Genomic DNA, 27,736 nt, shown 5'->3' on the forward strand with positions numbered 1-27,736 from the left:
AGACCGCACATTGACCGACAGGGACAATGTCTGCGTCCCCACGAAGGCAATCCCCACCCGGCCGCCACGACCCCAGAGGCCTCAGGCTGCCCGTCAGCCGGCGGGACCAGGTGGCACCAGAGGCCCCCTCGCTCAGCCCGATCCCGGCCAGCTCCGCTACCGCTCCCTCCCCTGCCGGCCACTGCTTCCCGCCCCCTCCCCATCCCGAGCCCGCTCCCGGCCGCTGCCCCGCCCCGTGCCTGCACCCACGCCCATTTGCTAGATGCAGAGTCAATCAAGGAGATCTGCCCTTGCGATTGGCTGTTGTGTAGCAGCGGTCCCGCCCCCGGGCCGAGGGCCGCGCTGGCGGCGCGGCGCGCAGGCGCGCACGCAGTGTTGTCCCGGGGGTGGGCATGTTCCGAGGAGAGGAGCGGCCGCCAGCGCGCCGCGGGGAGGGGGCGGGCGCGGCTGAAGGAGCGGGGCCGCCGCCGCCGCCGGGGAGCCAGCCTCACTTCCTAGGAGTGCGGGGAGACCACAGCCTGCCGGGGGCTGCGAGCGGTGCCGCAGACAGACCTGTGCGTGTGCATCTCTCTCTTTCTCTCTCTCTCTGTCTCTTTTGCATGTGCCTATAGGACTCTCTACACACGCGCGCACATTCCCACCCACCCGCCGGGCGGGCTGGGCTGGGGTACGGGAGGGCGATGCGGGCGGTAGGGCAGGAGTTCTCCACGCTTCCCCCTGAGGTAGCGCTCACTCGCCCACCGCCAGCAGCAGCCGCACGGGGCAGAGTCCTGCGGGGCGGCCGGCGCGGAGCGGAGCGGGACGGGCGCGGGCGGCGGGGCGGGATGCGCTCCGCCTGCCTCCCGCGGCACTGAAGCTGCCGCGGCCGGAGGGAGGAGAACCTCGTCCGGAGAGACGCTTCTCCTGCGCTCCGCTCCGCCGCGGGGGTCGAGGAACCACCTCCCTGCCGCCGCCCCGGCTCTCGCCCTTGGCACCCGGCCGTGCGGTGCCGGTCCCTGCGTGTGCCGGGAGCCGGGTCCGTGTGCGCGCCGCTGCCCCCGCCTGCCCTGCGGTGCCTGCCTGCTGCCCGCGCTGCCTTCCTCTGCTCCCTCCTCCCGCTCCTGCCCCCGCTCCGCCGCGGCCTCTTTTGTTGTGCCGTGCCGGGCATGTGCCCGCGGCCGGGGCGCAGGGACGGGCAGGGGCGCGGCGCGGAGCCGGGCGCGGGTGTCTTCCCCCCCTCCCGACTGTCGGTGTTGACAATAAATCCGGGATCGCTTCTGCCAACGTAAACCCGGGCCAGGTGGGTTTACGCTGTTTGTCATGAAAAGTTAAGCTTGTTCCTAAACATGCCCTGATCTTGCCCTTTCCTGCCCGTGAAGAAGGAAGCGTTGCCTCGCAGGCTGCGGCGGGCTCTATGACAAGATGTTTTCGGAGCACCTTGTGAGCCTGTGTTTCTCTGTCGTTGCGGCCAGCTTGGCTCCCAGATGGCCAATTCCCTCAACGGCCGGAACCCGCGCAAGGGACGGATCCTGGGCTTCATCGATGCCATTCAGGATGCTGTGGGCCCCCCCAAACAGGCAGCTGCTGACCGCAGGACTGTGGAGAAGACCTGGAAACTTATGGACAAAGTGGTGGGTGTCTCTGTGCGTCCGTGTATACACAGAACGAAGAGTGGGGCTATTTAAATAGGTACACAGGGGCAAACAGCTTCTTCCTGCAGCTTTGAGTGCTGTGCTGCATGTGCCTCGGGGAGTAAGGGGACTTATGTTTTAGGTTATTTAAGTATCATTTGTCTTTTTTTTTTTTTTTTCCAGTGGCCTCTGGCTATGTTTTTTTTAAATCTTGGTTTGTGGAAGGAAAACAAATGTGTGTGTTTGCCTTAGGCTATTGTTATTTTCAGATCCTTTAAAATGACTCAAAGTTGAAGAGCTGTCCTAACCAAAAGCTGCTTAACTTAGACTTGTAATCACATATTCTGTGCGTTTCATGTTGTGTCACACTGTTAGTCTGCAAACAAGACCTCTGAAATATTAAACTTCAGTTAAGCTAATTGTCCTGTGAGATATGTTGGTGATGGCAACATAGATGTGTTTGTGCTTTTAGGAATGTGCGTGGGGACTGGGGGATGTCACTCTTGTCAGTTTAGTAAACAGATTAGTATGGCATGCCTAACTTTTTAAGTATGTGTTGTGCATTTTAATGACTTATAAGTACATCTACTATTAATTTTGAAACTAGAAATATACTGTTCTGAAACTCATTTTTCAGGAAGTGGGGGGATAGACTTTAGCTCTTATGTTTCTCCTCACTAACCTGATACATTTTGTTTAGTATTCTTTGAAATGACAGCTTGTATCATAATAGATTATCTACGAGAGTGCTTTACCAGTGGTAGGAAGAGTTTGATTGTAACATGGCTGGCTGTTCAGGAGACGCAGGCACTCTGCTTTGTACGCTGGGTGATACTTGAAAGCTTCCTCTTGGAACTGCTGAGCAGTGAGGATTGCTACCTGTTGGCCTTGGGTCTGTATGGTGATACAGTTACCACTTTTTAACTCTGATTCTCTGTGATTTAGTGCAACTCTTTGCTTTCCCTGTGGCTCTTGTGAAATAAGATGTTCAACATTTCTTGACATTTATAATTAGTTATACTGGCAGGGTGGAGACTAATGTAGTATGCCTTTACAAGTGTTTAAGTATTTTTTAAAGTTCTTGTAGGCTCTTTATTGATGCTACAAGAATAATATCTGTATTTCCACGGTGTTTGTGGGCAGCGATTATAAACTGAAACTCCAGGTTTAATAAAAACTCCAGGTTTAATAAAAACCATAAAAATGGTTATTATCACAAAGACTTTGTTGTAATTTTCCTGTCAATGGTCAGGATGCTATTAACAGTGAGTTCTCTTGTGTTAAGGACGGCAAGTATAAATACTCGAAAGTAGGTACTCTTTTCAGTAGGAGGAAGTTTTCAGCTTGGGAACTAGGAATCTGGTTTGTTGTTCAAACCACGTGGGGAATGCAGAGCTCTGATTTCTCTGTGTCAGGCCATTTACAGATCTTTACAGATATAGTAAGGTTATACCCTAATTTATTTGTAAAATCACAATTACCAGAAAGTCTTTATTCCATTGCTTGGACTTCTGGATTGCTTTCACTCATCCAATACATGATAACTGTATTTGTCACAGCACATCAGAATAGCCAGGAAGGCCTGTTTGGTAGAAGACACTGGAAGGGCTGGGCACTGTGCTTCCTTTTTCATTTTACTGTATAAGTGTCCTCAATTTGGATCTTTAATGTATCCTCTTTAAGCTGCTCTCAGTTAATCAAATTTTATTTCCAAATTGTATTAAAGTATACCAGACGGGATGATGTCATAGTGTGAGAATGCTCAAGCTTGTTGGTTGTGATTTTAGCATTTGGTACTTGTACTGAAAGGATGTGTTTGAGCAAATTTAATATGCTGGCAAACAGATTTAAATCTCATAGCCTTGTGTGGCAGCAGGCACAGGAAGGTCATTTTTTCCTCCATCTAGATCAAACCAAGGGATTAAAATCAGAAATAGAAACCTGCTCAGTCAACTGTTGTTTTAAATCCAATTTCTGGAGTGTGTGTCCTATGACTGATTTCTGTGGTGGGTGACTGATCAAATTAATACCTAGCAAAGGCAGAAGTTCTGCCAAGTCAGTAGGGTGCTATCCATAGTAAGGTTGTGGCTTGGAGGCCTATTTTACTTGTTGTAATAACAGTTATTATGCTTGTTTATTCTTTAACTATAGTAGCTATGATAATCATCTTATGGCTGTAGTAAGGTAGCCGAAGTTTTCCCCCAATATAATGATGTTAAGAAAATGAATAATGGAAACAAAGCAAAGCTTTTATCTTGACCAAACACTGAAAAAAGAGCAACCTTAAAAACTAGTGTTAGAGGTCAATAATTTCTGGTTTGCATTTTTTTCTTTTTTAAAATTGCTATATTCTACCTTTCCTTCATTTCTTTCTGTAATTTTGATGTCTGGCAGATGAGATTTTCTGTATTAATTACTTGTTTTCAACAATAAGGGATTAACAAAACATTCCTACCCTATGAGAACTGTACAGTGAGAGTAGTTTTGTGGTATATGCAAAAATTCTGGCTACCTAGACACCATGTAAACTTTTTTGTGTAGAATTGGTTATGTGTCCTGCTTTCAAATTGTCCAGATTTCATGATAATGTCAATTTTCCATGGGCTGATACTTTAGGTTGGAATAGGCAGAATATTGCAGTTCTGTTTGGGTGCTTTCTCTTTAAACTTTTATTATCAGTGTGAAGATATAATGGATTTTGAAAAAGAGTTCTTTAGCGGGATAGAATGTTTGAATAATGCTCCTGCTTAGAACCTTGTTTGTAAAAGTTACTATAAGCAAACATTCTTGCAGGGAATGAAAAACATAATCTGCATGTAGATAATCAATGAATGTAAATTGCTATCTGTCCATATATATTTCCTTTTTATACTTCATACACCGGGATCTATACTTTTTGTGGTTTATTGGTATGTCTTATGTAAATTTACAGTATTACCTGCATTATTGAAAGGAAAACAATATTAAGCATCAATGTCAAGTTTCTCTACTGCTTTTTTCATGGGTAAGCAATAGCTTTATCATTAAGAACCAAGAATACTTCAATTTCTGTGCAGTGCTAAAGATAATATTTCTTTTATGGTTTAGAAGGCTAGCCTTGCTTTTCAATGCTTGCATTGTATAAGAAAGTTGACCATATATCTCTGGACTTGCAGGAAGCAAATTACTGTTTTTAAAACACCATGTATGTTTTATCCTGTAAATAAATAAAAAATGAATGTTGTTAACAAATAACTCAGATTTTCCTTTAAACTGTGCATAAATTACATGAGCTTTTGTTTTTCTGAGTTTGTAAACCTGACGGCTTTTAAAACCTAGACCCTAGCCATGTATTACTATTAGAGAATAATGGTATGTTGAGACCAGCTTTGGGAGAGAATTACTTCTATGTAAGCATTGGAGTAGTTAGGTCTGTTTACTGCTTGGTCTATTTAGAGTAGTCAGTACTATTTTTTTTCACACTTCATTCCTGTGGGATTAAAGCTGGTAATATCATGATAATTTCTGAACAGGATTTTTTTTTTAAAAACAGGTGTATTTCATCAACTTTTAATCACTTTTCATTCCTCCTATGCATTGGGCCTGAAAATAATTAAATTTTCTACTATGAAGATTAACAATATTGACTAAACTATTTGGGTGCACTGTCACGGCCCACCAGTTGCTTGACTCTGACTGTATAAATGCTGATGGCATTGATTTGCTATTTAGTAATTATTTAAGAGCAAACTAGAGTGCTTCTCCAAAGCTTATACTATTGACTTAGTGAGTAAAAGCTGTGTTACCTCTGCAGCTTAGTATTGTGGTTTTCTTTAAATTAACATCTGTCAGCATCTGAGTATACAGAGCATGGTAGTTGAAACTGAGTGCATTGGTTATCCTTTGCAAAACTTCATGTAATTGATTCTATGGTCAAAGGTGGTAGGAAATCTTCTGTCCTGTGTATGCTGCTTATGGAAAAGGAATACAAAATTAAACAGAGAAACAGAAACAGAAGCTTCTCTCTTTCTAATTGGAAAGAAGTAAAATTACCCTCCAAAGTCAACTCTCCTTGTGTGTCTGTGGCATCAGCATTCTTATTGTTTATTCTTCCACTATGGAAACATATGGGTCAGTTGCAGTGTGGTAGCTGTTAAACAAACACTTACTGTATTCTCAGGAAAAAGGATTGGTGCTTGGGTCACCTCTACATATATTCTGACGAGAGCTTTTTTTCCTATGGAAAATGAAATGCATTGCAGTTACGGTAACTTCAGGCAGGAAGAAATCTGTGTCAAAGAAGCATAATGTTCAAACTTGGACCATTTTCCTTATTAGCCCCTCCTGATTAAGTTTTTCAGAATTCATTGTTGTTGCATTGGATGTTGTGGATTGCTGGAGAATTGTTATGGTATCTTAACTGCAGAGCTACCTTTATGCTGTCTGTGGTGTGTCAAGGTGTTTTCTAATTCTTTGACTGTTTTGTGCAGCATGGCAGAAGAGCTTGTTCAGTTGGCCAGTTTGGAAGTGTAGTTTTGGAAGTGTGTGAGCATTGATGCTCCAATTGTTCTGACCCATTCACTGCAGCTGAAAACAGTGTTTAGCGGATGTCCTAGTCATTAGATACTTACTCTGTTTTAGCTGAGTTACTTTCCTTGTATTGTCTTTGACTAGCCTTAGGTGTTTAAACAGATTGTGTTAAGGCTGCTGTCCTTTGCTTGAACAAGGGTCCTTTTGTCAAATGAGTCAGGGGATTTCAACTTTGCTTTAAATAAATTCTGATCAAATAGAACATAGTTTTTAGCAAGAAATTATTGTCTGTGTACAATCGGCCTCCATTACTCTCATCTCCGATGATGCTATGAAAAAATGCCTTATAATGTAAGACAAATATCTTCAAGTTTTGAGTAGTGGCATATATTTTGGTTAGGGGTGGGCGAGAAGGGGAGAGGGGGTTAATATTTTTCTGTAAAGGAACTAGAGGTAAATTGTCTGGAAGTTCCAGAGTTAACTGTTTCAAAATCAGTTTCTGGTAGATTAAGGTAATGCCTCAGTTTTCACAGAGTTGCAATCTTATTGTTTCTGTGGTTCTGGATTAAGTACTTGGATTTTCCCTGAGTGTGAGCTACTGAAAGGAGCTTAATTTTGTCTCAGTTTGCCTCAATGAGAGATATTTTTTACTAACTTGCTTACTGCCTTTCATTTTTTACCACTGAGTGCTTGCTAAATATATACATGCTTACTTCCAGTCATAACAATACAAAAATCACACAGTGATATGATTCATGTCCGCTCCTAATGTGTTGGTGAGAGTTGCCTTGTAGAGTGCAATGTAGATTTCTTTATTTTAGCGGTGTTGGGGTTTTTTTTGTGTTTGTTTGTTTTGAGTTCTGTTTTCTTTTGAAGAAAGCTCTTGGCAAATCCTTTGCGTCAGCAGGTGTCTTTTCTTACTGCTTACTTTTAATTGTGAACTGCTGTGGTATGTGTCAGGACATCCTGACTGGAAACCATATGGTTTACCAACCATCTCCTTACAGACTTACTTCCTTTGAAGCCTTGTATGCTCTGTAAAGTGAGGAAACCTTATACCACTTCAGTGGATCTCTAATTTGAACATTACTATTAGTATTTTTTTTCAATTATAATGCATAAAGCTAATGGTGTTGAAGAATTTTTGTGTGCTTTACTTAAAAGCTTGTTCTAAAATGGAAGGTTCTGGTACTGTGCTGTATTTATCTCTCCAAATTCAGCAGAAAGTGTAGCCTTGTAAACTATCTTGTATGTAATGATGTGAGACTGAAGAAAACTTTCAAGAAGCTCTGGAAGATAATATAGTTCTTCCTTATAACTGGATATTCTTTTTTTATACCTGAATGGGCTGACTGTTGAAAATACAGCAACCAGCATAAGCAAATTGCTTTTTCTTGTTTAAATATTTTAATGGTGTTTCTAATATATATGAAATCACTTATATTCTGCTTGTTGGCACATCTGATCAAAAAGATAGGCTTCAGAAAGGTAATTAATTCTTTGTTCATGAGATTTAAGTTAGGGTAAACACGTAATTCAGAATGATTGCAGCCTTCTCTGCTTGTGGTCTGCTCTCATTGCTGACTTTTTTCTCTGAATAAACATTTTGATCTTTCAGATGTTTTTTTCCCTTGTGCTTGTTACTTCAGAGAGTTGTAAGGCTTGATCAGTGATAGATTTGTGTCACCTGTAGTTGGTCTTGTGAAAAATGTCAGTCTAGTTTCAAGTTTTCACTAAACCAGAAATCACAATGAACTCAAAGTTCAGAGGAAAAAAGAATCTGGTTTTCATAAAGAGTTTCACTTCTGTATTTGGGATTCCAGTTCTTCTTACGCTTCTGCTAAAAGAAATTCCTGGATGTCTCTGCATGGATGATTTTCAGGTCTAGCTACACATGTAAGATTCTTTGCCCATGTTTCTGACATCTCCATAGAGAATTCTACCTGTCAGCCTAACTTCAGTCCTTTTCTGATCTTGCAAGAATGCTATCATAGCCAATCTTTATTCTTTGAAAATACTGCTTTAGACATCTTCTAACCCAAAACTGGGGCCCTGTTGTCCCTTTTTTAAATCATGATGACCTTATCTATATCACATAAAATAGAAACAAGTTATTTTCAGTTTCAAAGCTCTTGCAGTTGTGGATTGCAGTTTCAGACTTCATTACTGGTCAAGAGATGATCAAATATGCTTTAGGTTTTTTTCTGTTTCTTCCAGTGCATTCTCAACTTTAAGGAGTTCCTTTGTAAGCCATTAAATTATTTGAGAGCTTGCTGTGGAACTTTGCAGTTTATGTCTAGAAATACCAAACTGCTGGTGTTCAGTCTCTGAACCATTCTTCAGCATATTGAACAGCTCATGTATTCATATATGCCTGCTTCCTTTTTTTCTTCCCCTACTGAGATGTAAATTTCTCTGGGATAAGGATGTTCTACAACATGTCAGAAAGCTTTCTCATGTATTTCTTGGTCTAAAAGTTGAAAGAATAATAGAAATTACTAAAATAACAATCAGTGAAATGAGGAGAGCTATTGCAAATGTTATGTATTAAATACTGTTTCAAATGGTGCTAAGCTTTTTAAAAACTTCAAGTGCTTGACTTTTGTCCACTCTATCTCTACTTTTCTAACTATGACTGCCTGTTACCTCAGTCTAATTGCCTGGTTGTGTTCTTGCACTGTATGTTTCAGACACTATTACCTGTTTGCTTTGCTGTTTGGGGTGCATGAAGGTCTGGTAGTGGCAGCAGTCTTAATGCAGTGAATTTCTTAATGGTGTAGATGTAGAAATTACTGGAGAGGTCAGCAATAGTGATAGGGCTCTGAGTAGAGAGGTTGAGTGTTACAGGATACAGGTTTGTTCCCCTCTCTCCCAGAAAAGCTCAAGGATGCATTTTTTCTAAGTTGATAGATTAGTAGGAATAGGAATCTCCTTTCAGCAGTATTAAGATGTTTTTATTGCCTCATTAGTTACCTCAAAAGAATGTCAAAGTCAGTAATATATAATGTGGCAATCTCCAAATGATCCCTATAAAACTTTTATACCACATGGTCTTAATTTCTTCATAAGTATTTGCATATGTACAGCTGCACACACATGTAGATTGTCATCTAGATTGTATCCCTATGCAATGCTTTAGCTGAGCTTGAGTAGCTCAGTGTATCAGCAGTCAAAAACTACCTGTTAGTTTTAGTCTCTTTTTCTTCTAGAACAGAGCATTACAGAACAAACTATCAGAAAATGTAGATAGCTCAGAAACAATTCTAATCTTGTTATGTTAAGGATGTGTAGGAAACAAAGAGTACCTTTCTCTTCCAGTAACATTTCCAGTGGAACTAGATTCAAATAAAGGAATTCTATTAGCCTAAACTTATTCTTTGAGTAATATATATTTTATTACTATTTGTGCCATTTGGGATCACAATGATTCCAAGTCCATTGAGATGTTTTCTTCTGTTTGGTTTAAGTGGCAAAGTTTTAGTAGTGAAGGCACTACAGGGATAGTTTTGCTGAGGCACTGCCAGAAGATTCCCTCCTGTCCAGTAGAGCAGCCAGCTCCAAGATGGATCTGCTGATGGCCATTGGCAACAGTGGTGCTTCTGGGGTAATGTCTTAAAGAAGGGGGAGAAAAGCTTCTGTGCAGAAGGAAGTTGCAACCAGGGAAGAGGGGAGTGAGAATATGTGAGAGAAACACCTCTGCAGCCATGCAGCTCAGTGAAGGAGGGGGGGAGGTGTTTTGGGTGCTGGAGCAGAGATTCCCCCTCAGCCCATGGTGGTGGCCGTGCAGGTCCACAGTGGAGCCAACATTCACTGTAAGCCATGGAGGACCCCATGACACAGCAGGCTGATGTGGGCTGTGATGCCCTAAGGAACCTGTGCTAGAACAGGCTCCTGGCAGGACCTGTGGTCCCATGGAGAGGAGAGCCCACATTGTAGCAGGTTTCCTGGCAGAATTTGTGTCCCTGCAGAGGACCCATGCTGGAGCAGTCTGTTCCTGAAGGACTACACCCTATGGAGGGGATATGTTCTAGAGGAGTTTGTGAAGAACTGGATATGTTCTAGAAGAGTTTGTGAAGAACTGGTCTGTGAGGAGGACTCATGCTGGCGAAGTTCAAAGATGACTGTCTCCTGTGGGAGGGACCCCTGTCTGGGGCAAGGGAAGAGTGTGAGGAGTTCCCCCACTGAGGAGGGAGGAGTGGCAGAGAGAAGGAGTGATGAACTGACCACAGCCCCCGTTCACTGTACTACTGTGGGGGAGGAGGTAGAGTGGAACATAAAATTAGGTCCCAGAAGGAGGGAGTGGTGGGTGGAATGTGTTTTTAAGGTTTGGTTTTATTAATCAAATGAATTAAGTTCCCCGAGTCAAGGCTAAGTATCTTAATATTAAGTACATGTGACAGTGTTTGGTGAATGATCTCTCCCTCTCCTTGTCTTGACATATGAGTCTTTCGTTGTGGGTAGGGGAATGAGAAAGAAGCTGTGGTGGGCACCTCCTCACCCAGTCAAAAGCAAAGCGCTGAATTTCTGTTCCAGCCAGGAGCTGGAAAACAATGACTTTATAATAATTTTGTTTTCTGGTTTACAATATCTGTTTTTGAGTGACCCAAAGTCTGTCTGTTGTAGGTAATAACTTCTGAAGCACTACCACAGTTCAGACCATTTTCTTATGTGCAGAGCTTTCAAAATTAAATTTCCCTAGGGTCTCAGAGGCTATATTGTTGGATAAAGAGAGCCAGTAGATGACAAAGTAATTTATGTCAGTTCTTAGTAGATACTTAAACACCTGTAGCTAAGTTAACCTGCAGAAAACAGATCTGTTTGAAAGTACTGCTCTTGGCATTTTTGCATGCTGTGTTTTGATATGCTCCTTAGCATATATTAGACAGGAAAAGACATACTTTCAGGGCAAACTCACTAAACATGTAGGTAAGCTTGTTTGCTTTTTATAGATGTGACAAGATTAAGTAAAATTTTGCCTCTTTTGACATTAGAGAGGCAAAATTTCAAACCACGACAGAGACTATGTTGGAATTTCACAGAATATGAATGAAGTAGGGTTTAATTCTTTGGGACTGGAGGCTAGAGAAGTATGTTATACCTGATAAATTGGAAAATATCAGATCAGTTTTTGTCTCAATGGTTTTCTTGTCTTTTACATCCTCTTTTTTTTGCTTATAGGTAAGATTGTGTCAAAACCCAAAGCTTCAACTCAAAAACAGCCCACCTTACATACTTGACATTCTACCTGATACTTACCAACATTTGCGACTTATACTGAGCAAATATGATGACAGCCAGAAACTTGCACAACTCAGCGAGAACGAGTATTTTAAAATCTACATTGACAGCCTTATGAAAAAATCCAAACGGGCCATAAGACTCTTTAAAGAAGGAAAGGAAAGAATGTATGAAGAGCAGTCACAGGACAGGTAAGTTAAATACTTAAATGTGAAGTAGATCATTTGGTCTGTGAGCATTCTTAACACTGTTGTCTGCAGCCATTGTGTTTTGACATTTTTAATTATTCAAAGAGCAGAAATATTTATTGCTTGGATTCATTGACCCTGCAGTTCAATCAGTAATTTGCTGGATTTGTTTCACTGTATGCTCTAATCTGTTGCTTTGTGACCTTAAAACCAAGTGCATTTCCTTCATAAAACATTCATTTCATTGTAATTACTTATTCACAGGGCTTACAGTATGTAGTTTTTCCTGTGGTAGAGAGAGTGACTGGTGACTTGGATTGAGCATGACCTCCCTCCCTACCCTAGATCCTTAAACTTTGGGAGCCATGAAGAATATTGACTTAGAGTTTTCACAAGTGATGGAATGAAGCAAAACAATATTCACTTTTTTCAGATATTATGTGATTTTATGGTGAGGTAATGATAATGTTAGTTTCATGCTGTGAAACCTTTTCAGAAATCTAATGGATTCTTGATTTGCAATGGTTCAGTTTTAATAAAAGGAATTTGTCCATTTTATCTGCACTCTTGGTGGTAACTGAAAAAGTGTTTAATATTTGATTTGATTGCCTAATATTTTAAAAATTAGTATCTCAGGAAATTCCGTGCAAGATCTGCAATCTTGTTTTGGGAAGAGAGGGATACAACGCTGTTGTGGCCATTAGTCTTTGCCTTGTGTGGTATTACTGTAAATCTATGCAAATGAAGGAGACATTGCTCTTTCTGAAGTCTCCCCTTTTTAAAGGAGATGGTGGGGAATGAGATTACAAGTGAATGGAGGATTGAATTCCTGCTCTTCTGTCTGTCTGCACTTGAGCTCTGAGGCAGGCATGGTGACAGTGTAGTTTTACAGCTGGTGAAATTGTTGGTAGAAGTAGTGAAATGTCTACATTCTTGTAAATGTCACTGCTGTTATGTTTGAATTGTCCATATGTTCCTTCCAGATCTTTGGCAATGATTATAGCTACTCAGTCTACTGTGGTAGTCTTTTGGGCTTGGTAGGGTGTCTGAAATTTGCTTGACACCTAAGGACTTTTTTTGTAACATCAGAACTGTCCAGGTGTGAATATACTTAGCAAAAATGCTCCAAGAGGAGCAAAATACACTATTTAAGGTATTTTAGTGATCAATAAAGATTTTGATGATTGAATGTTTTTTTGTGTTTGAATTTGTAGGTGTGTAAAGCCATGTTTTCACTGTAGATGCATTCTTACCAGAACTCTTGAAAGATTTGTTTATCACTGAGCCTATTGCTGCCTATTTTAGGTATCCCATTTGGTGTATGAAGAATGACAGAAGTCATTGTGCTTCAAAGGAAATATGAACTTGTTATGACAAGGGAAATTTGACAGAAGTAGTTTGATTATATAAGCGGGTTTTATTGACTTACCTGTGTTGTATGAAACCTTAATCTAGTTACAGGTTTGCTTAAAGTTAGCAAAAATTAAAGCAAATTTGAGTGTTGCTTTTTAAAACTACTTGCTGTGAGCTCTGTACAGTCATTCAGGCAGTATGTTAGTAACTCTAGTTGCTAGAGTTGCTTTTTTCCAGTTACCCATTTCTTTTCCTGTGTTAGGGTAACAGTGATGATAGAAGGACATTTTTTGTGAAGCACAGGTGTGCTTTCTTTGAAGAAGGTGTAGTTGTCTATTTGGGCCATTCTTGTGAGATGGTTGGCGAGGAAGGATTTTAAAACAAATCATACTAACGAAGTGCATTGAATCATAATTATTATTTCAGGCTTTTAAAATCAGTATTTCAGAAGGTGACAGCTATCTTATTTTGCCTAACTGATGGAGTTCAGAGCTTGAAAATAGGAGCATAATAGAAATGTTTTTCTTATGTTCAAATTGTTAGCAGTGTTTCCTGTACAGATTGCAATCTGACTTAAAACAAAAAAATTGTAAGCATCACTTCATTAGATCATGACCCATGTCATTCCAAGTAAGTCTATTTCTTTATGATTTCAGTGCATCTTCTTTCATCTACTGGTGATGCTTTATCTGTATGTATGTCCTAGTTTTAAGTTGAATTAAGGTGTCCTTGCTTGCTGAGCCATATGATGCAGTATCTGAGCCCTGCTTAGCAGTGCTTCAATATACTTGATCCTGCTAATTCTTCGTAACGTAGCAAAAGAAGTTTTTATTGTGTTTTCTTTGCTTCCAAATATGCTTGCATTGACCTTATTTGTTAGCATTATAGTGTAATTGTAGCAGCGATCATTTTAAGATTGTGTTTTTGAAGATGCTTCCAAAATGACTGTCAAATTGTAGTCAATTTGTAGTAGAATTAGTGGGAAATAGTCAGTTTTAAAAAAAGGGTAAGGCAAATGTTGGCACCTGGACAGTTCCTGTGGTTTTCATTCTTACTCTGTTTTGGTTTCTGGATAAAAGGGCATCATGGAAAAGAGAAAAGCTTCATTCTTCATAAATCTTATTGGTATCATTTTAGCCTATTAGCATTATTGACTAATCTTCATTTCGATAGTGATGGTACATTTCGGAACCAGTGCCAATATGCATGTGATTTTATTTGTGTGATGACACAAAAATTACTCTATTGTGAATAATTTATCATAAATTTTAGTTTTCAAAGAGCCTTTGGATGAAACAAGTTAGAGAAGCAGCACTAGTGCAGTGTAAGCTTTTGTGTCAGCCATTTGTACATAATCTGACTGCCACAGTATCTTGTTTCCATATCAAACACATATGATAGCCATTTAAGAGTAGTTGGTACTGCCATTCTGTACTCTGTTGGATGAGTCTCGCTAAGGGAAAATAGGGTTTGCAAGTTTGTTTCTTGTGCTTAACTGCTTCATTTTCTGAGTATGGTGTCTTCTACAAAATTATGTCCTTTTAGTCTTCTTCTTAATGAAATAAGATATAATGTCCAGTAAGTTCTGTAAACTGTACTAGATCTAGATTGCACAGAAGTCTTTCTGTGAATGAAGTAATTTTCCTTTTTGTCACAGATTTTACTTTTTGAAAGGTTATTAACGCAAGCTAATTAGAATTACTGGTTCAGACTCATCTACTCTTAAAAGGCTTTCTGTGTCTTTGAAGGTTTTGGGGTTGTCTTCTTTGCATTGCTTTTCTTTTTGCCCTTTGTTTATTGGGAAGTAAACTAAAGCTGGAAAGCATCATTTCAGTGAAGTCCAAACTTCCTTCCCTTTTGCTGTATTCCAGAATTAGGCATTCAGAAAAAATAAAAACTCTGTTGAATGGCAGTTTTTGAGACAAATGTGTTATCCAGGTGTAGAAATCAAGCACAGAAGTTATAATAATAAGAGTATGGGAGGAATAAAGTGGCAGTGGGGAGATTACATTTGGATTCATTCAAGGTGCTGGACATAGTCCTCACTTCTTACTAATGGAGACAAGTGGGATTTCCTGTAAATCATTTCCTTAGAAGAATGTCTTTAAATGGAACTTATTTTCTGACTTTTAATATTGCTCACCTTCTGCTATAGGCCCTTTATATGAGGAGAGGCAGAAAAGTATAAAACCAGGGTGTACTTGTTTTTAATAATCTCTTAAAATGCTCCTTGGTTCAGCCAGAGTTGGTTGGCTGTTTGTTTTAAAGTGGTATTCCAGAAGTGGAAGATTAGATATTTCTAAAGTAGTGGATGGTACAGATGAAGATGTCAAGAGGAGAAGACCTGTGGTGATTTTGTGGTCAGTGTAGGAAGATGTGTGTGAAGGAAATGTCAGAGTCAAAGAAGTCCTTCAAGATGATCATAACACCACTTCTGTTTCTGTCTAGAAAGTCTTATTAAATTCTCTTGTGCATCTGGGCATTTGGTGTCTTGATTCAAATTACGTGTTTCTATATTGTACAGCTTGTTTAAATGTTGGTGCAGAATTCTTATAGTCTCTCAAGTCTTCTAAGGAGGTCTTGTACCTGCAATTCAAATGATAGATCAAGTTCTCCTTTGTTACTGTTCATGGGTGTTACTGGGTTTATGGAGTATTCCATTCCTCATCCTTAAGTCTGTGTTGACTGCTGTGATCAGTTATGGTTCTTGGATCAAGTCCTTGAACTGGTGCATTAAAGTACTCAATGTTCTTTCTGCTGCAGAAATTTCTCACCTATTTCTCCTTATTTTGATAGTACAGACTTGATAAGAGGTTAAAATAGTATCAGGATGGGTGTCAGATGTGCCAGCTGTAATGCAGTAGCTCTTTGTGTACTTCTGTCCTGTGGTGTGAGGTAACTTACTCTGCTTCCTTGAATTACCTCCGCTTATATCACAACTTTGCTGTTTTATTTATAGGAATTTAGGAAGTTTATAACTTAGCTAGCTTCACAACTTGTTTGTGTCTCCAGGCAGAGCAGATTTTGTTGATTGTGGGAAGGATCAGGAAGAGTAATGTTTTAATTCAGGATGATTTTGTTTGGAGAAGTTAAGATTGTTTTGGCTGATGTTTTTTTGTTTGACAAATAGAATGTACAGATTCAGAAAAGAATGTTGTTAGTGGCTCTTTTCATAGAGCCAGTTTTGGCTTTTGGTGGACATCACATTGATAACTTGGTAATTGTTGAATAAAAGTTATGGGCTCCTTGGTATCCTGTGATTTGTTCTGTTTTCCAAGCATATTATGTAGTTTTTGGTCTCCAGTAAATTCCTCTAAGCCAAGTATACCATCAGTCTGTTGCTTAATATGATATAAAAATCCCTAAACTTAAACTGTCAATACATTTTAGAGATGTAATATATTGACCGTTCTACTCTAGTCTTGCTGAAGCTGAGAGAAAGGAATCTAGTATTTGGTTTTTTTCCCTCTTGTATTTATTTACCTGTATTTTTAGATCATTCTTTCACTAGATTTTTAGTTGAAGAAGTTGCCTTACTCTGCTTACTCTGAAAGTCTTCTGGAGTGTTGGCCCATTGCTCCTGTGTGTCCCTAGAAAAAGGAGGGCACCTTTTCTTTAAATGTATAATGTATGATAAGGTAATTGGGAATGGAACTTGGCTACAATAAATAGCCTCTAACAAAGAGGCTTCTTCTGAAGAAAAGTGAGTACATGACTGATTAGATGGGGCTGCATAGGAGGAGGAATTGCAATGAATTTTTTATTTTTAAGCTTTTATGTTATGGTGATAATTTCCACCTTCTTCTCCCCTCCTGTTCCTTAGATGTGATGTAAAACCAAACAGCTTTAATAAACTCTTTGGTGTACCTGACCCACATGAGTAGTTGAGCTTCAGTGCAGTTTTGGTGGAGCACAAGCTGTTTGCTATTTTTGGTTATAGTTTAAATTAAAAAAGGAATGTTACACAAACACACTTTTCAGATAAAGAGACTCTTGTTGCAGAGGGCAGGTGAGAACGCGTGGAGGTTACAAATGGTAGAGCAGTATTATGACAGCTTGTTCTCAGCATAAATGCAAACAGGCTGTGTGACTGCAGTTGTTGTAAGGCCGTATTTGAATTTTAGATTTTTTTTTTATCATCTTTAGTGCTTGGGGGTGGGTATTGTCAAATGAGAACAAAGGAAGTATTAGTACCAGAGTTACTTAGAGGCAACTATTTATTCAGATTGCAGAGCAAGACAAGGATTTCTAAAACCACAAAAGATCCTAATGAAAAAATAATGGCTTGTAAATTCTTATAATTGATTTAGATCCTTGATTCATATCTAGTTGTGTAGAGGAGAGATATGTGCACATTTTTTTTTACTTTTTACTCTTATAAAATTAAACAACATTTTTTATTATTATTTATGCCTTATGAAAACGTGCATGATGCTCTTGCCAAATTTTAAGGTGCCATACCATTTATACCCATTTTGGGCAGGTGTGAAAGCTCTCAAAAAGCACAGTTAGGGGAATCAGTCCTGTCGGCTTTCCATATATTAGTTTCCTTTATGATAAAGCTAATGATAGTATAGTTCTGCTGCTAAGATTATACAAAATGACTATTGCAAAATGACTGACATAATTTTCTGTATGATTTCAATTTCTCTTTAGAGCATAATATGGGATGGCACAATGAACTGGGGGAAGTAGGTGGTTTTCTGAACATACAGTTCTTTTGGTCAGAGATGTCTGAAAATACTTCATTGCAGTGAGGATACCAGTACCCATTTCTGGTCTGCAACAGTTCTGTGTCTCACATCCCTTCTCCATACTTGCCTGCAGGGTCTGTATAGGGAGCAGCTGTGCTTGTGGAGGCAGACCATGGTCACCAACTATAAATAGAGCTGTGTTCTTAGGTACGATACAGCCCAAGTTAGCAACTTTGGGAACTTTCTGAGGAGCAGGCAGTGCTGACTCCTGAATTTAGCATGTAGTGACAAAGTCTCCTGTAATGGACCTGAATGCATCTTTCATCAATCACTTTTCTATGTGCATTTGATTTTTAGAAAATGTGGTCTCTGTTTCTCTATCTCCAGAAGTATTCTATATTTAGTGATAAGGTATTTGTTTTAGGATGCCTTCAACACTAGCCTGCATGATGGAAGCTACTTGCCATGCAAGCAGGAACACAAGGAAAATTATAGGAGAAAGGATCCATTTTTATGAATTGTGTGCCTAAACTTGTAAGCACATAATTTTATTTTTAGGCTATAAAAAGAAACGCTTTCCTTTTCTTAATTTTCTGTGGCATTGTTTTCCATCAAAAATTAGAAACATGAAAGAATAAAAGTCTGCTTTTATTCCATAAAAGATGAAGAAAAGATTGGGAATAATCACTTTCAAGTGCTACACTTGCTGTTTAGAAAAATAAAAGCTCTTTGAAAGTTAAGTAAAGCCAGTTTGTAAAATCCAATGTGCTGTAGTGGTAATCCTTTGTCCAAGGAATGATTGATCAAAAAACCAGCCTAGAAGACATGCTTGCTATGTATCAAACTTATAGTAAAGACATTTTCATTAACCTGTAAAGATTAAGAAATAACCTTCATCTGAAAAAGTAGCAGTATATGTTTTGATTAACACAGTTGAAGTTTTAGTTCAAAACAAAAATGACAGAGTGGGATATTGATGGAAAAGCTGATGGATGGAACTACTGTATTCCATTCATTGAAATCTGGCATGCTAGGTGATATTTTGACATTTTGATAATGTCATGGAATTTAAAAAATACTTTGTGATCATTTGACTTAATTTTTTTTTCTTCCTATTCCGTTCTTTGCTTCAATATTAATAAAGTTAATTTACTTGAATCATACTAAAAATAACAGAGTTAATATAACTATTTAGCAAGTCTTTTTACCAGTGGCTGCACATTTGCAAGCTAACTTTGTCTTTACAGATTGTGCAATAATACTGTGCATGCTCTAGAATGAGACAAAGCTTTAATATGCTTAATTTGTATTGGAGGAACAAGGATTTGTTGTTAAAAATGTAGGTTTGCTGTTGTATGCACAAAACAGTTTTGTTGCTTGCATGAAGAATATGTTCGCATGTTTCATTCTTTTATACTGAGCAATTCCAAATAATTTTAAAGCATATTCTCTTGACTTTAGGAATATAATTTGCTTGATTTGAAAGAAAATGTGATATTTACACAAAAAAAAGACTGCAATGAACAAAGCTGTTAAAAAAAAAACCAAATAAGCAGGATGAGTAAACCATACAAAGGACAAAGAGTAAACTCTGAAAAGAAGTACATCTTAACCCATAGTGCAGATGGAAAAAGAAGTCAGTGAGTGAATTTATGTGAGGGATAAAACTTTCTGAGCAAGCAACCAGGTGACTGTCCTCAGTTTCTAGTTAATAATATAGATGACTAAAAACATTTTTAATCTTTCTGCTTGAGTGCAACCAAGGTATTCATTATTGCAATGTTTTTATATTTGTCTCTAGGATATGATGAAACAGTGAATACATTCAGCATCATTTGCTCAGATTTCATATGGGAATTAAGGAGCAGTCTTGTCTCATAATGGAAAATTTTCCCCATATTCTCTTTCATTATGTAATGTTTAACATTGTGTGAAGTGAAATACATATTGAACATTGTATTAACTTTATTGTATTTATATCTTGCAAATATCTTGGCAGATCAGAAAATTGGTGAGGAAGTAATTGGTTCTTTATTTTAGTATATTTGGTCACAATAATTATTACTTTACTTCTTCTGGTGTATCCAATGTAGAGGTAGATTTAACTGTATTTCTTCCTACTATATAAGACAATAAACTAAAGGGGAAACATAGAAGTAGCAGATGCCTAAGAAACACATTTCTGGGGTATACAATGAAAGATTATAGTACATGCTAGCATATGGATTGAGCTAAATTTAATTTCTGTATGAATGAGGTTGTTGTGATGTTTCTGTAAGAGGACTTTCCTTTATGATTCTTGAATGGTCAAACCGTGGAGATGAAATTTCAGTATGGTATCTGATGAATTGTATAGATCAGGACTCCACTGGGGACCTGGACAGCCCTCCTGATGAGCTACTCTTCAGCTGATTTTTGGCAAGCTCTGACTCTACACTGGGAGAAAAAAATTGGGGAAAAATAATTAAATTTAATTTTTTTCTTCTATTTGATACCACTTGTGGGAGAGTTCACAAAACATATCCTTGCTTTCCTGTAAGATAAAACAGTGAAACTATATGGCTTTGAAATTTGAAGCAACAATAAAAAAGGAAATTTTTCCTACAATCTGTAGCAAAAATGTGTCAAGATTACCTTATGAATTCCAAGATTACCTTATTTTACTCAAAGTTATCACTAATAGTAATTTGAGCCTTACTTTGTTTTGTCTGTGGTACTGAATATATGTGTCTTTAGAAATAAAATCCACAACCATACGTCATTTTAAATATTAGCCCCAGTTTTGCATCTACCTTGCCCAATGCAAATATCTCCTGGTGGGCAGGAATACTGAATAATAAGGTGTGGAAGTCTTATCAGCTCCTGATTAGCTGCTCTCTCTGTCTCCTGAGCTCCAATACACTAAATTGCACTGTGTCTGTTTATCTTGATATGACCAACAGTGGAGAATATCAAGACTCTTGAGAAAGTACTTGACGTATTGCAGGATTGGATCAGAGAAGGGGTACTGATGGCAGAAAGAGAAGGATCCATGGGCTTGTTTATGAGCGAGTAAAATAAGGGTCTCTTGAAAATGCTGAATAATTATATCTGGGGCCCAGTGTTCACCTTTTTTCTTAATGTCTGCTGACTAACTTATGTTCTTGGTTTAAGAAAGATATTCCTCAGTTAAGTGTTTCCACAAACCACATGCTACCACTTGCTCCCCTCATTTTCCCCTGTCCCTCCCTGCTGCAGCAGGTTGGAGAGGAGAACTGGAGGCACAAAAGGCACAGATAGAACAATTTACTGGAAGCTGCAATGAAAGAAGAAAATGAGCAGGAGCAGTAATGTTAATAACAAAAGCTTATAAAAGGGAGAGTGTGGAGCTGATCCATCCCAGCTGGCCATGCCCCCCCATCCCAGCTACTGTAAGAATGAACCCTGTCCAGAACTAGAACACACATTCAAAGAAGTGAAACCTACATACTTAGTGGAGAATCTGTGATCATTCCCTAGCTTGTGTAGAGGATTATTCTGTGACAAATTCTAGTCTTGGTTACAGAAAAAACAAAGAAACATTTTAATCATCTTAGTTGTTTCGTGTCTGTGTGTGTGTGGTGTGTGTGTGTGTGTGCTAGGACTCAGTAATGTTCTGAAGGCTTTTACTAAAGTCTTTTTCCTGAAAAAAACTCAAACACCTTAATTGCCTCTATATCAGAAATCTTGCTACTTTTAAGGGGTGATAAGTTCATTTGTTAGTTATCCTGCTTAAAATAGTACATTTTGGGTAATACAGTACTGTTTAAGAAATGACTGCATGAGAAAAAAATTGCCTCCTGTTACAAGTTTAAGGGCATTAATGTAAGACAGACAAATGTATTAGCGTCTGTTTTCAAATTGTTCCAATGGAAAATGGTCCTTAGCCAACAGACTATTTTGTGAACTCATTTTGGAGTCGATTCTGAGTCATGAATGTCTGTCATGGGAAGTGTGAAATGCAGGATCAGTAATAAAACGTTTTGTACCCAAGAAGATTTATTAGAACAATGCTCAATTTTTTTTTTAAAGCAGTCATTAATTGGTGAGACCTGACAGGTGCATATCCTAGAGTAGGCCTTTAGTTCTAACTGCTCTCCAGTGGGAGAATGTGAAAAGACAAACACCTTCAGATGTTTTTCATGTCAGCATTTTTAAAAGTTTATGGGGCTATAGAGAATAAGTCATTGTGTAACTTGTAAAAAATTAAATTATCATGTTACCAGATTAGTTGAAGGTTTAGTACTAAAATCCCTGAGCACCATTCTTATTTTTGGAGAACACTTAGTTTTGAGAGAAGAAAAATGATTTCTTTAAAGTCAAAGTTAAAAGTTTCAGCAAATATGGTGTGTAAGCCTTCCATCAGCACACTTAGGGTAGAGCCGTGTAAGTTGTATTTAATACTCTATAAATGTCAGGCATGTTAAAAGAAGATATAATGCCACAAATAGAGCCTGAAAATATTTCTGTTTGTTCAAATATACAGCCTGTTGTGAAAATCCTGAAGTGGAGAACCTGTGTTCCAACTGTTGTTTGTCATTAAAAATGATGACAGTCTCTGTTAAGAACATCTGCTTGCCTAATGTGCCAGCAATAAAGGAGATGTCTATGTTATGTTAACTTAGCTTGTTCTTGTCTCTTCATTTCTAAGTATTTGCTTTTAAAATACTGGAAAAAAAACCTAATCTTTTTGAAATGAAATATTGTTCTAGCCCTCAGCTCTGAAACCCTATAATAGGAAAAGCACATACTCAGTTGCTAGATCAACTCAATAATGCTGAGTTGGTCATAATGAATAGGCTGTCTCTGTATTTTTTGTTCTGAGTTTGAACAGCTATGCTTTATGTCTAGTTAGGTTATTTTTTACTGGTTGCCTGAGTCATAGTAGGTCACTTAGATGTAAGTATTATGCCATTTAATTTACAGTACAACAGTTCCAGGTTTTTCTAGAATTAAGAGTAGCATTTACAGTTGCATGTTTTTTGGTTATAGCAGCAGATTAATGGTGGGAGATAGGAGTGCTGATAAAGGCTTGTGTGTGTTCTAGCTTCATAAGAATTTTTAATCCACTTCATAAGTGCATCTTACTGACAGCTCATTCCCAGTGGCCAATGCTCCAGTGGTTTTACAGCTTAATGATACATATTCTGTGCTGAAATTGGGAAGATACAGAAGATGTGGCACATATAGCCAATTTTTTTTTGTCTTGCTTAGAAACTCATATGTCAGCAGGCTGAAATCCTCTCCTCCAGTATTTTTTAAATGTGCTTCTTTAATATGGCAGACTGGAAGATTGTATTGTACTATTTTGTTCAGATCTCTGCACATCCTTTTTACTCTTTAATTCATAGCTGTAACAAATATACAAAGATTAAAAGGAAAAAAAGAAAAAAGAGCCACACAAACCCAAAAGTATGTAGCATCCTGTTCATGTGTTTCCTTTTACTGTTAATCCCTATAATTAATGCCCTATGAGGAATGGGGCTCTAATCACTTACAGAGCACAGCCATGCAAGAAGGCAGTGCTCCTCTGGGGGGTGTTCAGCAGGATGGAGCAGGGTGACCCAGTCAGTGCCCAGCTGTCCTCCAGTCTGTGCTTGTGTGGGTTCATTAACTACACCCATGAATGACTGACAGGCTTGGAATGATTGTCTGAAAGGAATCCTGCCTTATGAAGTGCCACTGAGGAAGACTTGCTTTCTCTCATTTTTCCACTTCCATTGGGAGGAAGAAAGAAGAATGGGGGTGCGAAGCTGTTCTGTGAGGATCATGGATCTTGGCAGTCACTTTGGAATAATCTTTAATGAATCTCAATGCCAGGAAGAGAAGTGTTTGAATACCACATACCAGTTTTTTAGTGGCTCAAGAGGAATATGAATACAAAATGCTTTTCTGAAATTGCAAAAGGTTTTTTCAGGGTTTTCATTTGTTTGGGCTGCATGAATTTAGTGTTATTGATGCTAAACTGTCACGAACAACCTAAAAGATAAACACAGTTTTATAATCCTCCAATATATCTTTAAATGAATTTGGAGGACAGATTTTTGGATGTTGTTCTAAAAATCAGTTCTTTGTTTAATGATTTCTGAGAATGCAGTTTGCTATTGGAGTGAATTACTGAAAGGACTTTTGACATATCTTCTCAAAACTTATAAGCCCAGTGCACCCAGTCTACTGGAAAGGGTAATATTAGTGAAATAAACTAGCTTATGTTTACTCAGAGTAAACAAAGCAACAAAAAAGAGGAAAACCCATCTCTTAGATTCTGTTTTAACATGGTAAAAGTGTCTAGGGGCTAAATACTACAAACATAATGGAACAGAAGAGTCTTATCTGTTACACCAGTTTGAGACACCTGTTGGGAAAAAGAGCCATGTAAATGTGCTGTTGCTTTGTTTATTTGTGCTTTGTTTATTTGTGCTCTGTTTTCAAGTGATGTTGTAGTGTGCAGAAAGTCTTTCTAGGGCAGTCTTTTCCTTGTGCAGTTATTTGTTCACACTTGTTTTAAGCCTGATAAGAGTTCTGTTTGCCATGTACTTGATGCATCTAAATAAGCTAGGAGGGGGCAATGACAAGTAAACCTTAGAGTAAAATCAGTTGACGGCTGTGAAGATGTTTAAGTTGTGATATTCATGGATATGCAATTTAAGATACCTGTCACATCTTCCTATATCTTTGTGGAACATCAGTTCCCTGCATGCCAGCCATTTGCTGTATTAACAGCAGGAAGAGTATTTGTCACTGGAAAATTGGTGTATGGGTTAGAATTGCCAAGAAAAGGAAAAAGAAAAGTCTCAACGATGTTTCATGTTCTTTTTTACCTTTATGTATACTTGTGTCTCTCTTATAGCTTTGCTGTGTGGTAGCCTTTCTTGTTTTTGTTTCTGAAAGCTTAGCTAAGAATTTGAAGTGAAGGTAAATGGAAAGGTAGTGCTCATTTTAGTATAGCTCCCATATATTCTATTCCTGGATTTTCAATTTGCTTTGTGTAACAGCAGATGGTCCATCTATTGTTTCATTGTTCTTTGGGGAGTCTGACCCTCCATAGTGGGTGTGTGCTTTAGTGGATAAAGAACAAGTGAAGTAGGGTTTTTTGTGATGGATATAACTCACTATTAAACTGTTGATGACCTCTGCAATACTAGCTCTTAAGATTTATTTTTATTTGAATGCTTGCTATCGTGTGTAAATTCTGTCATCAAGGTGGTGTTTTCTTTGTTGAAGTGTCTAGGGCAATTTTGATTCAAAAGGATTGTTCACTGCTGTAAGTGCTGTTTTATGAAATGGCATAATTTTACCATATGCCTTGGGTTTTGTTTGAGATACTATGAATAAGCAGTGTGAGTGCTTTCAAAGAGGCATTCCTGCTGTCCCACATCAACCATGTGGGCTTTCAGCTAAGCTTCCCAGGAAGTCAGCAACATATGTGTACACAATGTGTGTATTATATTGGCGCCCACTCACAGTGTTAAAGATGTGTCAGCATTTCCAGAATAGTTCCCTATTTTGAGAGCCTTGTTTTAGCCTGCATGTGAAAGTTGTCTGCGATGGAACTTTACACAAAGTCTCAGCCATTGTAGTTTTCAAGTGTGACTTTTTGCCAGGTGAATATAAGCTGAATTCAATTACTGTATGCAAATTGAATGGAATACATCTAGAGGCCTAGTGTCATGATAGACTCTTAACTCTGAAGCAGTACCTTATTAAGTGTTCTGAAGCTATAGTGGATGCCACTGTTTTTGAGGAATCGTAAGGGATTTGTGGTAAAAAAAGATGGCCTTGGGTTTGGGCTTGTGACTGTTGTCTAAGCTGAACAGCAGTTATGTTTTTCTAGTAATCGTGTTTGAGTATGGGCAACCTCCAGTTTCACTGAATTTCTTTCAGCTGATTAAGGTTCTATCACTGTAATAGTCTATAATTAATTGGTGTCTCCTTTATTTGTCAAATGAGACTGTTTTTAATATACTGAGAAATGGGGTAAGTCTGTAGCATGTTTAAACTGTGACAGTATTTAAACTGTGTTCCCCCAAGTTACAATCTTTTCTTGCTGGAAGCCTTTGCCTAATTAAGAAACCATCTTGTTTCATACAGTCAGCAGGGCAAGCCATGGGACAGGACATGCTGATTCTATAGCATGTGGGTGGCTGTGTAGGAGCAGAGTTCACATTGGATGTTGAAACAGGCAGACTTCAAACATTTCAGTTTGTGTGCAGGAACAATAACTTGCTCCTATAGTTTCAAAAGCTACATGCTGTAAAAAATTGTTATGTTATAGCTTGGGATTTACTTATGTGTGATTGTATTTGCTGGACCGAAGTTATATTTTAAATGAATGTGTTTTCAGCCCTCTTTAGCTGAATGCCATCTACGACCCTCCATATAAATGTCAAATGGTTTCATCTGAGCAACAAGACAAGGGTTCAACAAGACAAGCCTGCAGTTTGAAGATAAGCAAAGCAATGTTCTTCCACATTTTGAAATCCGAGTTGAGAATCAACACCCTTGGAAAGAGCTGCTCTGTGCATCCCTGATAGGAAAGATTGGTGGGTGGGACATTGCTGTAAAAACACTGCTCTTGTGCAGCTCTGCACATCCAGTGGTCTCACATTTCTGCAGTGGTAGATTATTCTAATTATTGTTTCATATGGAATGAATCCTGTTTGTGACTTACTTGAACCTCTTGAGAGGAGATAGATGTGCAATACATCAGGTAATATGCATAGTGACAGCAAGTATGCAAATTGCTGACCTTAATTTTTTGTGCCTCCCTTAGGAAACACCTGTTAATATTGATAAAGGAATATTGTATTGACAGAAACCTGAGACTTTCTGTTCTGAAACCCTGTCTGTGTACTCCCACCAACTAACCATAACCCCTCCCCAAACTTTGAAGTATCTTCTGGAGCCTGAAACTTTGACTGCAAAGGACAATGAGCCCAGATGTTGCAAGAGCTGATCCTCTGTAAGCTGGAGAGGTTAAACCCTGAAGCAAGCACTAGTGTAACCTTTTGAACCTTTTTGGGAGTGGGTGGAGTTTGCAGGGGAAATAATGACCCAGGTGATGACCTGGTCTTTGATGTAATCAGGTAACCAGCAGGGTTCATAACACATTTATGTGTTGGGTATGCAATCCAACTGCCCTTCTGTTAGATGAATCACTGTAGTCTGAGTTCCTTTTAACGTTAGTCCAAGAGAATTGCATGTCTAGAATGAAGTCTACAGGTCACTAAGGCATTAAATCTTGTGTAAAGATCTAATTTAGAGTGCAATAGATGTGCATAGATGGCCAGCCACTACTGTGTCCTGCAGTAAATAGCTTTGCAGGATGATGGCCGTAATTTGTGATTAGAAGGTCTGTGTCCTATTTTCTCCATCTGCAAAATGTGATTGTTTACTTAATTTATTCATGCTTGTAAGTGCTTCTGTCTTTTTAGCATCTGGCTGCACTGATGTCGGATTAAATTCCTATGGATGATGCCTAAGCTCATATTTGCATGTTTCCTCTGAATGATCCACATCAGAGATAGAGGGAACTTACACAAGCGTCAGACAAAATCAAAATTTCTTTAGGCATTTACTTTTTAAGATACCATCTAATAATACTTGAAACAGTGATGGGAGCATATGCAAGTCTGAGTGTTTGATGATATTCTGGAAGTTTGAGAGTAATTTAAGTTTCATATAGATTTGATTCTGCTTAATAAAGTGTACTTGATAACATTCTAGTTTTATGTATCCTTTTGGAGTTTTTCATAAAGACCGTACACTTTCTGGGTTTAATATTACAAAATTAATTTTCATTTGTAACAGCATGCTCCTTTCAAGAGTAAATAGATGGACGATAAAATGCACACCAATCATGATAACAGAAAAAGGTGTTTGAATTGCCTTGGTTTAGTCATATTTCTTATTTTGCAACTACTTTCATTTCTGTGTAAGTCCTACATACCCTGGAGCTCCCACTGTAATGGTTCTGCCTCATTTTCATAATTAGCATTCCCTTCCCACTGCAGTGTTGCTAAAATGTCCCTAGGGTTCCTTCTTCCACAAGGCTTGATTCCCCAGTGAATTTAGGATGAATGTATGGCCCTCTGGGGAGAAAAAAATAATATAGTCAGCAGATAGA

General features: G+C 38.7%; 1 protein-coding gene across 2 annotated transcripts in view; it reads left to right on the plus strand.

Annotated features, from left to right (window-relative positions):
- The first annotated feature begins 455 nt into the window (after window positions 1-455).
- The window catches only part of CBLB (Cbl proto-oncogene B), a 129,035-nt gene continuing 101,754 nt past the window's right edge, over window positions 456-27,736 (plus strand). The window contains exons 1-3 of one of the 2 annotated variants that reach the window (XM_036389484.2): window positions 456-554; window positions 1,452-1,610; window positions 11,298-11,548. In XM_036389484.2, coding sequence (XP_036245377.1) covers window positions 1,464-1,610; window positions 11,298-11,548 — 398 coding nt within the window. In that variant the 5' untranslated portion in view covers window positions 456-554; window positions 1,452-1,463. The remainder of the gene's footprint in view (window positions 555-1,451; window positions 1,611-11,297; window positions 11,549-27,736) is intronic. The other variant, XM_036389493.1, reaches the window with a different exon arrangement.

This window comes from Molothrus ater, chromosome 2, assembly GCF_012460135.2.
Source record: "Molothrus ater isolate BHLD 08-10-18 breed brown headed cowbird chromosome 2, BPBGC_Mater_1.1, whole genome shotgun sequence".
In the NCBI taxonomy this organism is placed as follows: domain Eukaryota; kingdom Metazoa; phylum Chordata; class Aves; order Passeriformes; family Icteridae; genus Molothrus; species Molothrus ater.